The following is a 14209-nucleotide window of genomic DNA, read 5'->3' on the forward strand; positions in this document are numbered from 1 at the left end:
ATAATTGTTATTTTACTGACAATGTTTTGTTTGTTTTCTAAATATTCTTGCCACCTTTCTTTTTTAAATGATTGACCGCTGGAATATTCCCCATGTATCTAATCATATACCCTTGAAGTAGGAAGTTTACCATCAGTTTTTCACAATTCCTAACATTTAATTCTAGTAAAAATTCCCTGTTTTAGGTCAGTTAGGCTCACCACTTGATTTTAAGAATGTTAAATGTCAGAATAATATTAGAGAGAATGATTTATTTCAGCTATGATTACTTTCATCACATTCCCAGTGGGTCAGAAATTTACATAGCATTGCCTTTAAATTGTTTAACTTGGGCCAAACATTTCGGGTAGCCTTCCATAAATAAGCTTCCCACAATAAGTTGGGTGTATTTTGGCCCATTCCTCCTGACAGAGCTGGTGTAACTGAGTCAGGTTTGTAGGCCTCCTTGCTCGCACACGCTTTTTCAGTTCTGCCCACAAATTTTTTATAGGTTTGAGGTCAGGGCTTTGTGATGGCCACTCCAATACCTTGACTTTTTGTTCTTAAGCCATTTTGCCAATACTTTGGAAGTATGCCTGGGGTCATTGTCCATTTGGAAGACCCATTTGTGACTAAGCTTTAACTTTCTGACTGATGTCTTGAGATGTTGCTTCAATATATCCACATACATTTCTTTCCCCGTGATGCTATCTATTTTGTGAAGTGCACCAGTCCCTCCTGCAGCAAAGCACCCCCACAACATGATGCTGCCACCCCCGTGCTTCACGGTTGGATGGTGTTCTTCGGCTTGCAAGCCTCCCCCTTTTTCCTCCGAACATAATGATGGTCATTATGGCCAAACAGTTCTATTTGTGTTTCATCAGACCAGAGGACATTTTTCAAAAAAGTAAGATCTTTGTCCCCGTGTGCAGAGGCAAACCGTAGTCTGGCTTTTTTATGGCAGTTTTGGAGCAGTGAGCAGCCTTTCAGGTTATGTCGATATAGGACTCATTTTACTGTGAATATAGATATTTTTGTTCCTGTTTCCTACAGCATCTTCACACGGTCATTTGCTGTTCTGGGATTGAGTTGCACTTTTCGCACCAAAGTACATTAATCTCCAGGAGACAGAACGCGTCTCCTTCCTGGGCAGTATGACGCAAAGAGGCACTGAGTTTGAAGGTAGGCCTTGAAATACATCCACGGGTACAACTCCAATTCACTCAAATGATGTCAATTAGCCTATCAGAAGCTTCTAAAGCCATGACATAATGTTCTGGAATTTTCCAAGCTGTTTAACTGCACAGTCAACTTAGTGTATGTGAACTTCTGACCCACTTGAATTCTGATACAGTGAATTATAAGTGAAATAATAATTAAAATATATACATTTTGGCTTCTCAGTGTTTTTGTCAATATGACATACCCAAAATGAAAACATATTTTTTCAATTTAGTGTATTTTCATTTAAATATCGTAAAACTTAAATTAATAGCCCTTATGTGTGTTTCCTTAAATCACTGAACACAACAGGTGCTTATTTGAGCTAGGTGTCTATTTCCTTAATGCACACAACTTTTGCAAATTTGCATAGTTAATTGTTTAATTCCAGCATTCCAGCATTTTAATACATTTCTTCATTTCTAGCACTAATGTGTTATCATTTACACACTGTCACGTTTCTTTTTTCTTAGTATGCCTCCATTTCAAACCTTTTTTTTTTCTTTGACACAATAATTATTCTCCTCTCTGACTGTGCATTTTTGTCTGTTCTTTCATTCACCACTAGAGGGTAATTGGCCTATTTTTACGGGTCTGTACTCCCAGAATAGTTTTTGTGCTTGCCAGTTAGCTAGCAGTTCTTAGCTGTTTGCCGCCAATGGCTAGCAGTTTCTTACTGGCGATAAAATGAATGTATGTCATTCTTTTTTCAGAGTGGTTACTGAATTATTTAATGTGATGAATCAAACATTAAACCTCAAACAATTAATGGTAATTCATTGTAACCTCTTAAACAATTAACTTAGACCCCCCCAGCATTTATTTGAAGCAGGCGTTTCTTTGCTGAAGTGTGTGTAGTTGCCAGGCTATTAAAAGGGACAAGTGGCAATTTTAGACTGTGTTTAATTGAAATTGTACGGTATCAGTTTCAAATCAGATTTTATTTTAAATTACACCAATTTTTTTACTATTGAAGGGAGTGGTACAGTTAACCCAGTTATTCTCTGGGTTAATTGTAACATTTTGACTTCCGACACTTTCGGTTGAATTGTAAACGATTGGTATGTCCTAGAAACAGAGATACAGTGTATAATAGTAGCTGAGATATCTATGTTGTTTGTATAAAAATATTAATCTAAATCCAATAATATTTTCATAAATAAGCAAAAGACTGAAAGTGTAACATTGTGCCCCGGTCTCCCCTATCTGCCATATACCCATGTCCCCCTCCTTGAACAACCACAGTTACATTTACACAACATATTCTCTCCAGCTCCATAGACATGACTGGAAGCAACAGTACCAACACCAGCCACTGCCCTTACACTGAGGAGTGGGACTGGCTTCACACCATGCAACTGGCCTACAGCCTGGCCACCAGCGTACTGGGGATTCTGGATAACGTGTTTGTCCTGTTGGTGTTCTGCCTGCATAAGAAGGCCTGCACCGTAGCAGAGATCTACCTGAGCAACCTGGCTGCCGCTGATCTGCTCCTGGTCTCCTGCCTCCCCCTCTGGGCTGTCAATGTGGCCAATGGCTTCAACTGGCCCTTCGGCCCCCTGCTGTGTCGCCTGGTCAACGTGGGAATCAATATGAATGACTACAGCAGTATCTTTCTTGGCTCTGGTCAGCGTGGACCGCTATGTGGCATTGGTGCATACTATGAGTCCCTGGAGTATGAGGAGTCCCTCCTATACCAAGCTGGCCTGTTTGTTAGTGTGGGGCTATGGCTTGCTGCTGGGCACCCCTACCATGGTCTTCGGAGTGGTGAAGTGGTTCCCGGACTTCCAGGTGACTGCCTGCTTCTTGGACTGGTGTTCGACGTGCTGCTCATTGTGTTGGGGATTACCATCCCTGTGTCGATGATCTCCTACTGCACCTGTCAGCTCATCCACGCCCTGAAGAACAAGGCCATGAAGAGGTTCAAGGTGGAGGGCACGGAGATGAAGGCCACTCTGCTGGTGCTGGCTGTTCTCCTGACCTTCCTGCTTTGCTGGGTGCCCTTCCACCTCTTCATGGCCCTGGATGTCCTCCGGGAGCAGGCATCATAGACCTTTGGCATTCTAGTTGTCAATTTGTTGAGGTAATCTGAAGAGATTTCACCCCATGCTTCCTGAAGCTCCTCCCACAAGTTGGATTGGCTTGATGGGCACTTCTTACGTACCATACGGTCAAGCTGCTCCCAAAAAAGTTCAATAGGGTTGAGATCCGGTGACTGTGCCGGCCACTCCATTATAGACCGAATACCAGCTGACTGCTTCTCCCCTAAATAGTTATTGCATAGGTTGGAGCTGTGCTTTGGGTAATTGTCCTGTTGTAGGATATGGCTTTTTCTTTGCAACTCTGCCTAGAAGGCCAGCATCCCGGAGTCGCCTCTTCACGGTTGACTTTGAGATTGGTGTTTTGCGGGTACTATTTAATGAAGCTGCCAGTAGAGGACTTGTGAGGCATCTGTTTCTCAAACAAGACACTCTAATGTACTTGTCCTCTTGCTCAGTTGTGCACCAGGGCATCCCACTCCTCTTTCTTTTCTGGTTGTACGATATCTTCAGTTCTTGGCAATTTCTCGAATGGAATAGCCTTTATTTCTCAGAACAAGAATAGACTGACGAGTTTCAGAACAAAGGTCTTTGTTTCTGACCATTTTGAGCCTGTAATTGAAACCACAAATAGTCTAAAGAAGGCCAGTTTTATTGCCTCTTTAATCAGGACAACAGTTTTCAGCTGTGCTAACATAATTGCAAAAGGGTTTTCTAATGATCAATGAGCCTTTTAAAATGATCAACTGGGATAAGCTAACACAACGTGCCATTGGAACACAGGAGTGATGGTTGCTGATAATGGAAATCTGTACGCCGATGTAGAAGTAGGCAGCCCCGGTTCCATCGGCAGCGACCCAGGACTGACGTCACCACAGAGTTTGGGAACAGACAGATATAGGGAATGTAATGACACAAGTAATTGAGTCCACGTGAGTCCAATGATTGCTGATGTGTGTGACGGGGGGGAAGGCAGGTGGGCGTACTGATGGTGTCTTGAGTGCGTAATGCCCCTCGAGCGCCAGGGGAGGAAGAGCAAGAGCAGGAGCAGGTGTGACTGCAACGACGAGTCAGCCTATAGGGAGGAGGTAAGTGAACTGGCATTTGTGGTGCCAGGACAACAACCTCCACCTCAACGTCAGCAAAACAAAGGAGTTGATTGTTGACTTCAGGAAGCATCGGAGGGATCGCTGCAGTAAAGAAAGAAGTTTTGAGAATTTTAATACCCCTTTGAAGTATCACATTTTTTTAAATATATAATTTGATGAAAAACATGTTTTGCTATTAGCCCATACAAACACATAGAATAACAGATTCAATACATGGAACAACAGATAGTCAGTCCCAAAATAAAATCAGTTTGTTCTGAAGTGTCTGTCCTATATCTGAGACAAGAAATATTAGTATTTATTTTTTACATGTACTTAAACACATGCCCCCCAATCCCCTCTTACATGTGTTAATATTGTACTTTAAAGTGTGCCTTCCTGTATTTTATGTTCAAATGTTTATTCTATTCTACTGAGCCATTTACTTTATGTTCATATTCATATCTTTTATTATTTCTTGTTGTTGCATTGTTGAAAAGGAACCTGCAAGTAAGTATTTCATTGTACCACTGTATACCATGTCTATCTTGTACATACAACTAATACAACTTGAAACTGAAATTGAAACCATTGTGTGAGTGAAGTAATTGATGAGGAGCAGAGAGGAAAGTATTTTGCTGCCGGGTCAAACTAATTGTGGTACTCATAGGTACCTCAGTCAAAAAGAGTAATACTGAGTAACCTACAATAATATTCTCCCCCATTCACTGTAAGGTACCCCATTCTTTTACAAGTGTCTTGATAGAATGGAAACACACTTTTTTGAATTCCCCTGAGGCTGTGCTGACTTACAGTACAGTGAGGGAGGTGTAGACAGAGCGAGTACCCCATGAACTTTTACTTTTCTCTTGGGAGACTGAAAACATACTCTCTGGATTCCACTGAGTGAAGCTGTGCCGACTTACAGTACAGAGGGAGGGAGGTGTAGACAGAGTCAGTCCACAGAGAGTGTGCTCCATGTCATCCAGATAAGAGAGAAGGACCATCTGTTGCCTGCAGAACCTTTTAGATGACTGTACATCACGGTGGTTTATGTAAAGAGCTGAGGTGTGCTTCACAAGGCAACAGCACGCAGAGCCTGTGTACTCTTACTAATATCAATATTAGCCCTTCCATTCTCATCCTCCCCAGTCCATTAGCGCATTATTAATTTTATTTTGAACCAGAGGGTAACAGTTTACTTTACTTTGAAATGAGAGAAGTCGTGGTACACATGTTCAGTAGCATTGACATAATTAAAAGCTTTTTTGATGTTTTATAATATAAAATTGTGATCCAACATTGACACACACAATCTCTCTTCAGGCAGCTCTCGAAATGGTCTCAAACTGGTCGGTGGACCCTTTAATGGAGTGTAACCACACAGCAGCCTGGAATTGGGTGTACTCCATCCAGCCAGTTTACATGTCCGTCATCTGCCTGCTGGGAATGGTGGGCAACACCTTCGTGCTGTGTGTGTTCTGCTTCCAGAAGAGACACAGCACAGTGGCAGACATCTACCTGGGGAACCTGGCTGCTGCAGACCTCCTCATGGTGTCCTGCCTGCCCTTCTGGGTGGTGGCGGTCATACAGGAGTTCCACTGGCCATTTGGTGAGCTTATGTGTCAGCTGGTGAACATTGTGATTGGGATGAACTACTACTGCAGTGTCCTGTTCCTTACGCTGGTGAGTGTGGACAGGTACCTGGTGCTGGCACGTCCCCTGTCGTCCCAGGGCAGGGGAAGAAAACCAGCCTGGGCCAGCGGGATCTGCCTGGTTGTCTGGGTGGTGGGCGCTCTTCTCAGCCTCCCAGCCCTGCTCTTCCGATCCGTCCAGTTCTTCCCCCAACTGGGGGTGGAGGCGTGCTACATGGCATACCCCCACGACGGCTGGAGGCTGCGCTACAACCTGACCGTCAACATAGTGGGCTTTCTGGTTCCTATACCCGTTGTGTCCTTCTGCAGCTACCACATCATCAGTGTCCTACGGGACAACCAGGCGAGCAGGATGAGGAGCACGACGGCGGCAGGCACGGAGAGGAAGGCTGCCCACCTGGTGCTTATCGTCCTGGCCATCTTCATCCTCTGCTGGCTGCCCTACCAGGTAGTCATCTTCCTGGATACCCTGTATCACTATGAGGTCATCTCTGGCTGCGGCTGGATGGATGTATTAGAAATCAGCACTCAACTGGCTACCTACCTGGGCTACAGCAACAGCTCACTGAACCCTTTTCTGTACGTGATTGTGGGGAAGCACTTTAAGCAGAGGGCAAGAGGGGTATGTAGACAGATGATGTGCTGTGGAAAGGGAAGGAAGTCCTATCATATTGTCAATCTCAACTCCACCATTAAGTACACAGACTCCACTAAGGTATGATTTATAAACCCCAAATAACCATGTCATTTTAAGGCACATATTTCTGCACTAGCATCACTGTTTTGTGTAACAGCACATTGTGAATGTGTTTTGTGTTTACATTGTATTTAGCTTTTGTGTGTTTTCTTTAAATCAAATCAAACTTTATGTCACGTGCGCCGAATACAAGTGTAGACCTAACCGTGAAATGCTTACTTACTAGCTCTTAACCAACATCTCAGTTAACCTCTTGTTAAGAAAATATTTACCAAATAAACTAAAGTAAAAAATAATACAAAGTACCACAATAACATAACGAGGCTATATACAGGGGGTACAGGTTAGTTGAGGTCATTTGTACATGTAGGTAGAGATGAAGTGACTATGCATATATAATAAACAGTGAGTAGCAAAACAAATAGAGAGGGGGGGGTGTCAACGTAAATAGTCCGGTGGCCATTTGATGGATTGTTCAGCAAATGGTTCAGATTGTCTTATGGCTTGGGGGTAGAAGCTGTTAAGGAGCCTTTTGGTCCTAGACTTGGCACTCCAGTACCGCTTGCCATGTGATAGCAGAGAAAACAGTCTATGACTTGGTTGAGTGGAGTCTCTGAAAATTTGGTGGGCTTTCCTCTGACACCGCCTATCATATAGCTCCTGGATGGCAGGAAGTTTGGCCCCAGTGATGTACTGGGCCGTTTGCACTACCCTCTGTAGCGCCTTATGGTCAGATGCCATGCAGTTGCCATACCAGGCTGGGATGCAACTGGTCAGGATGCTCTCAGTGGTGCAGCTGTAGAACTTTTTGAGGATCTGGGGACCCATGCCAAATCTTTTCAGTCTCCTGAGGGGGAAAGGTATTGTCGTGACCTCTTCACGACTGTCTTGGTGTGTTTGGACCATGATCGTTTGTTGGTGATGTGGACACCAAGGAACCTGTTCGGCCCACCTTTTCCTGTAGTCCATAATCAGTTCCTTTGTCTTGCTCACATTGACGGAGAGGTTGTTGTCCTGGCACCACACTGGCAGGTCTCTGACCTCCTCCCTATAGGCTGTCTCATCGTTGTCGGCCTACCCTTGTTGTGTTGTCAGAAAACTTAATGATGGTGTTGAAGTCATGTTTGGCCACACAGTCGTGGGTGAACAGGGAGTATAGGAGGGGACTAAGTACACACCCCTGAGAGGCCCCAGTGTTGAGGATAAGCGTAGAAGACATTTTTTTGCCTACCCTTGCCACCGGGGGGGGGGGCGTCAGGAAGTCCGGGATCCTGTTGCAGAGGGAGGTGTTTATTCCCAGGGTACTTAGCTTAGTGATGAGCTTCATGGGCACTATGGTGTTGAACGCTGAGCTGTCATCAATGAACAGATTTTTCTCACATAGGTGTTTCTTTTGTCCAGGTGGAAAAGGGCAGTGTGGAGTGCGATTGAGATTGCATCATCTGTGGATCTGTTGGGGCGGTATGCGAAATGGAGTATGTCTAGGGTATCCTGGAGGATGCTGTTGATGTGAGCCATGACTAGCCTTTCAAAGCACTTCATGACTACCGACGTGAGTGCTACGGGGCGGTAATCATTTAGGCAGGTTACCTTCGCTTCCTTGGGCACAGGGACTATGGTGGTCTGCTTGAAACATGTAGGTATTACAGACTCAGGGAGAGGTTGAAAATGTCAGTGAAGACACTTGCCAGTTGGTCTGCGCATGCTTTGAGTACAGGTCCTGGAAATCCATCTGCCCCCGCGGCTTTGTGAATGTTGACCTGTTTAAAGGTCTTGCTTACATCGGCTACCGAGAGAGTTCTCACACAGTCATCCAGAACAGCTGATGCTCTTGTGCATGATTCAGTGTTGCTTGCCTCGAAGCGAGCATAAAAGGCATTAGCTCATCTGGTAGGCTCGTGTTACTGGGCAGCTCGCGTCTGGGTTTCCCTTTGTAGTCCGTAATAGTTTCAAGCCCTGCCACATCCGACGAGCGTCAGAGCCGGTGTAGTAGGATTCAATCTTAATCCTGTATTGACGCTTTGCATGTTTGATGGTTCGTTTTAGGGCATAACGGGATTTCTTATAAGCGTCCGGATTAGTGTCCTGTTCCTTGAAAGCGGCAGCTCTAGCCTTTTTAGCTCGATGCAGATGTTGCCTGTAATCCATGGCTTCTGGTTAGAATATGTATGTATGGTCACTGTGGCGAAGACGTCGTCAATGCACTTTTTTATGGAGCCGATGACTGAGGTGGTATACTCCTCACTGCCATTGGATGAATCCTGGAACATATTCCAGTCTGTGCTAGCAAAACAGTCCTGTAGTGTAGCAGCCGTGTCATCTGACCACTTCCTTATTGAGCGAGTCACTGTTATACCTGTATCTCAAAAAGGTTTCTCAATGATTTGATATTTTATATGGTTTAGACATTTTTATACAAAAAAAACATCTGTAAAGTCCTTGATAATAATCTATTTTATATGATAAGTGAATGTTTTTCTGACCAATACTGTGGAATAGTTATTGAATAGCTAAACTGCACAAAGATTGCAATGACTTGTTTGGTACTTACCATGCACAATTCCATGTGAAATTATTGAATGTAGTTATTGACAGGTCAGAGTAACAATCCAAATATACCCTCACATTGTCATAATGTGTGAGAAAGGGATATAGAGTACATTCTTATTCAACTCTAAGATGATGTCTAGCCAGCAAACAGACATTGGTTGTCGTGATGAATTTTGGCCATACAGTATAACAGACCAGCCTTTAAGTTGAGAAGCTAAGTATGTTTACAGAGACTATGACTGATGGTTGTTGGAGTGCCAAAGAGGGGAAAGATCAGAGGGGTGTAGTCTGTACTGTATATATCTGTTCTGTACACTAAAGTCTATGTAGAAATGAACCAGAGTGAAATAAGACAGACACATATTAAGTGGACCTAAAGCATGGGCCTACACTGAGTGTACAGAAAATTAGCAACACCTTCCTAGTTGCACCCCTTTTGCCCTCAGAACAGTCTCAATTTGTGGGGTCATGGACTCTACAAGGTGTCGAAAGCGTTCCACAGAGATGCTGGCCCATGTTGACTCCAATCCTTTGGACCATTCTTGATACACAAGGGAAATTGTTGAGTGTGAAAAACCCAACAATGTTGCAGTTATTGACACATTCAAAACGCCTGGCACTTACCACATTCAAAGGCACTTAATTATGCTGCCTTGCCAATTCCCTCTGTGAATGACACATACACAATTCATGTCTCAACGCCAGCAGCATACCACCCTGCATACCCCTGCTGGCTTGCTTCTGAAGCTAAGCAGGGTTGGTCCTGGTCAGTCCCTGAATGAGAGACCAGATGCTGCTGGAAGTGGTGTTGGAGGGAAAGTAGGAGGCACTCTTTCCTCTGGTCTAAAAAATATCCCAATTCCCCAGGGCAGTGATTGGGGACACTGCCCTGTGTAGGGTGCCGTCTTTCGAATGGGACGTTAAACAGGTGTACTGACTCTCTGAGGTCGTTAAAGATCCCATGGCACTTATTGTATGAGTAGGGGTGTTAACCCTGGTGTCCTGGCTAAATTCCCAATCTGGTCACCTAATAACCCCTGGTTTATAATTGGCTCATTCATCCCTGTCCCCTGTAACTATTCCCCAGGTTGTTGCTGTAAATGAGAATGTGTTCTCAGTCAACTTACCTGGTAAAATAATGGATACAAATTTTTAAAAATCTCAAAGCTTAAAAATACTTTTTGAACCTGTCTCCTCCCCTTCATCTACACTGGTTGAAGTGGGTTTAACAAGTGAGCTCAAAAAGGGATCATAGCTGGTTAGTCTGTCATGGAATGAGCAGGTGTTGCTAATGTTTTATACACTCAGTGTATAGTACCGCTAGAACGTTTCTGTGAAAACATTATTTTATTGTGATGCTATTTTATTCTGATCTATTTGTTAATTTTCTTACTTTTTAACTGCATTGTTGGGAAAGGGCTCATAAGTAAGAATTTCACGGTAAAGTCTACACTTGTTGTAATCGGCGGATGGGACAAATAAAATGTTATTTACTTTGAAATGACTCATGATGAAATATAAACCAAGGCTGTACTTGGCCCTCCACCTACAGTTATGTATGTGTTTTCTTACACCTCTGCCAAAAAGCTCCAGACCACTTTATAGAAGTTCTAATAATGTTCTAAAATAATTCTAAAAGGAAAGTGGGTTTGTACACTTAAATGGGTTTGTGCACTTAAATGGGTTTGTACACTTGGCAAACAAGCTGTTCGCTTGACAAAATACATGTTCTCTCTTGAGTATTCTTACATTCTGATCTAACCTTTGGCGCTTCAGGAGGCAAACTGAAAATGGCTTATAAACAAGTTGACATACACGTTGGGACAAGGTTGTCAAAGAATGTTGTATACAGAACCAAACTTTTCTGCAGATCTCTCCCTAACTCAGTGAGTAGCTTAAAGATGAACAACACTACAAACTCCTTTCAAAACCAAATGAACACTAGGTAAGCAATTTATTGCATGACATTCAAAAAGATGGCTTTGTGAGCCAACCATCTGAATAAAGTCATTATATGGAGACTAAAGTAATTTAGTACAAATGAATACTGATAGACCAAAACACTGACTGCCACTTTTTAGAGGTTATTCAACTTGACAAGAAGAAAGCATAGTTGTTTGATCAGCCATCTGTATTTTTAAGAATGTTCTACTCAGAGTCGCACATGATAAATCTTTCATGAGGTACTAAATCACATTTTAGAAGAAATAGTAATAAAAAAGTGATCAATTACTCCAAGGACTCCTGTCATGTCTTTATTAAAACATCATGCTTAAATCCCTCTTGTCAAACAACACCAGAAATACTAGACATGTATGTAGATTCTGCATACTTAAGCAGCCACAGTTTAACTGGAATACGGCAACCCTACAAGGGAGTTTTGAAGAGTTTGAACTTCAGCATACATTTTTGAAAGATATCTGGCTACAATGTTCAGGATTGATTGATTAGTGTTTTTCCCCTTGGCTTCTATTTCCATGCCAAATACAGTATCCAACTTCACAATATTTACATGAATATTGTTGTTTCTTAGTGAATAATAAGCACAGATAAGATATTTTCCTATGACCACAGAGCTGGTGGTCTCCATGGCAATGCTACTGTCAGAAAACATTAGCACAATACTTCCCACCATCTAGACTCCTCTCCACAACAGACTGGATCCTGGTCTACAGCAACATCCCTCCCTACATCTTTACCCTGTGTGTTGTGAAGCTGCTGGGTAATGGCTTCATGCTTCTGGTTTTCCTTCTCCAGAGGGGCCAGTGCCCCATATCAGAGATATAACTGGGAAACCTGGCCCTGACTGACCTGCTCCTCCTGGCCTGCCTGCTCTTCTAGGTCATGAAGATCCTCAATGACCACAACTGGCCGTATGGAGACTTCCTGTGACACAGAGTCAGGCTATCCTGGTCAACGTCTATACCAGCAGCTACCTGTTGGCAATGGTTAGTGTGGACCGCTACTTAGCGCTGGTGAGGACCATAAGGGCCAGTTGGCTGAGGTCTGCCTCATCCTGTGTCTCTTTGGGCTGCTGATGGGGGTGCTGGCGACGATTCACATAAAGGTGATGTTTGTTGATGAACTTCAGACAATGATGTGTATTCTGGAGTATCCTGACAACTCTGGGGAATCTTGGAAGCTGGCCCACAACCTCCTGATGAACATTGTGAACTTTATTCAACCTGTTGTGGTGATTATTTCCTGCACTTGTAGCATCATTAGAGCCCCGTGGAAGAGGAGGGAGAGTGTTGACATGGAGGATAGAAATTATAGGAATGCCACAGTCCTCGTTTGTGCCGTGATGCTGCTGTTCCTTGTGTGTTGGAGTCGCTTCCAACTCTTCACCCTACTCGATATACTGTGTGAAGTAGAGGTCTTGGACAAGAAGTGGGATCATACCTTGGATATTGGAACCCACATTTCAAAGTACCTAGCATTTCTGAACAGTAGCCTAAACCCTGTGCTGTGTGTAATTTCCGGTCAGTATGTTAGGAAGAAAGTTAGCGCCATCTACAGGAAAACTAAGAGTGGCAGGGGCTCTACAACAACTGAAAGCTGAAATGCCAGTGTATCAACCTATTGCCACAGGGTTGATCAAATCAAACCTGTGTAATACAGACATATCTTCCTGCATTTTCCTAAACATTTGTGATTTGATATCAACTAAATGGCATTTTTAATGAATAACGCAATTGATCAAATATATCCACATCAAATGTGTGCAATCTAGAACCACATTATGTAGACGTATCAGATTTAGATTGCACGGAAATGATAGTCTCAAAAGTAAGATCATGGCGAAGTTTCCTGAAGCGTATATTGTGTTAATTTTAATGCTGAATGTAACTTTTCCAGTCCTTTCTCTGAGACAAGCAAGAGAGATTGTAGATTATAGCAGGGAAGATCATGGGGGTGATAGATTTGAAATGCTACATAGGTGTATGCGTGTTACACCATTCCAGATAGCCCCCGAAATCTTGTCTTTTGTTACAATAAATGGTGACCTTTAAATGCCAAACACCACTATGTGAAGGCCTAAACATTGTATGACATTTCTCTCACCAGTACCCACATTTACTGGACCTTTACCATTCATATTTTCAATAAAGTTATTTAATATACTCTAAGCACATTTCCCCTGTGTGACATTGGAGAGAATACTACACTGAACAAAAATATAAATGCAACATGCAACAATTTAAAAAATAATAAAATCTGAGTTATAGTTCATATAAGGAAATCAGCCAATTGAAATAAATAAATTAGGCCCTAATCTGTTTTGATTTGATTTATTAGGATCCCCATTAGCCGACGCCAATGACGACAGCTAGTCTTACTGGGGTCTGACACATAACGGAAAATACATTATAGACAAAATACTTTACAATTTACATACGTTTAAAAAACATGAACTTGCAGTGTGTGTGTGTGTGTGTGTGTGTGTGTGTGTGTGTGTGCATCTATCAGTTACACATACATGTCAATACATACACATAACAAGTAGGTCACATGTGGGAGAGGCGTTTTGCCGTGAGGTGTTGCTTTATTTGTTTTTGAAACCAGGTTTGCTGTTCACTTACGCTATATAAGATGGAAGGGAGTTCCATGCACTCATGACTCTGTATAATACTGTACGTTTCCTTCAATTTGTTGAACCGACTGGGAATACAGATATGCATCTGTTGCTCACAGATGCCTTTACAAAAAAAGGTAGGGGGCGTGGATCAAAAGAACAGTCGGTATCTGGTGTGACCACCATTTGTCTCACGCATTGTGACACATCTCCTTGGCATTGAGTTGATCAGGCTGTTGATTGTGGCCTGTGGAATGTTGTCTCACTCCTCTTCAATGGCTGTGCGAAGTTGCTGGGTATTGGACAGCGAACACGCTGTCGTACGCGTCGATCCAGAGCATCCCAAATATGCTCAATGGGTGACGTGTCTGGTGAGTATGCAGGTCATGGAAGAACTGAGATAT

At 43.0% G+C, this 14209-nt stretch overlaps 1 protein-coding gene and 2 pseudogenes across 1 annotated transcript; all 3 read left to right on the top strand.

Moving 5' to 3' along the window:
• The first annotated feature begins 1133 nt into the window (after positions 1-1133).
• Positions 1134-3251, top strand: LOC135507471 (B2 bradykinin receptor-like; annotated as a pseudogene).
• Positions 3252-4246: 995 nt separating this feature from the next.
• Positions 4247-6703, top strand: LOC135507472 (B2 bradykinin receptor-like). Its single transcript, XM_064927003.1, has 2 exons — positions 4247-4327; positions 5654-6703. Exons 1-2 carry the CDS (start codon positions 4247-4249, stop codon positions 6701-6703), a joined length of 1131 nt encoding a protein of 376 aa, XP_064783075.1.
• Positions 6704-8149: 1446 nt separating this feature from the next.
• On the top strand, positions 8150-12791 carry LOC135507473 (B2 bradykinin receptor-like; annotated as a pseudogene).
• The last annotated feature ends 1418 nt before the right edge of the window (positions 12792-14209 follow it).

Source organism: Oncorhynchus masou, chromosome 21 (assembly GCF_036934945.1).
Source record: "Oncorhynchus masou masou isolate Uvic2021 chromosome 21, UVic_Omas_1.1, whole genome shotgun sequence".
Classification (NCBI taxonomy): Eukaryota; Metazoa; Chordata; class Actinopteri; order Salmoniformes; family Salmonidae; genus Oncorhynchus; species Oncorhynchus masou.

Excerpts from the sequence above, each read along its gene's own strand:
- LOC135507472 (XM_064927003.1), top strand. The coding sequence starts at position 4,247 with ATGCCCCTCGAGCGCCAGGGGAGGAAGAGCAAGAGCAGGAGCAGGTGT. Across the intron at positions 4,328-5,653 it reads AGTCAGCCTATAGGGAGGAG|GCAGCTCTCGAAATGGTCTC; the intron begins GTAAGTGAACTG and ends ATCTCTCTTCAG.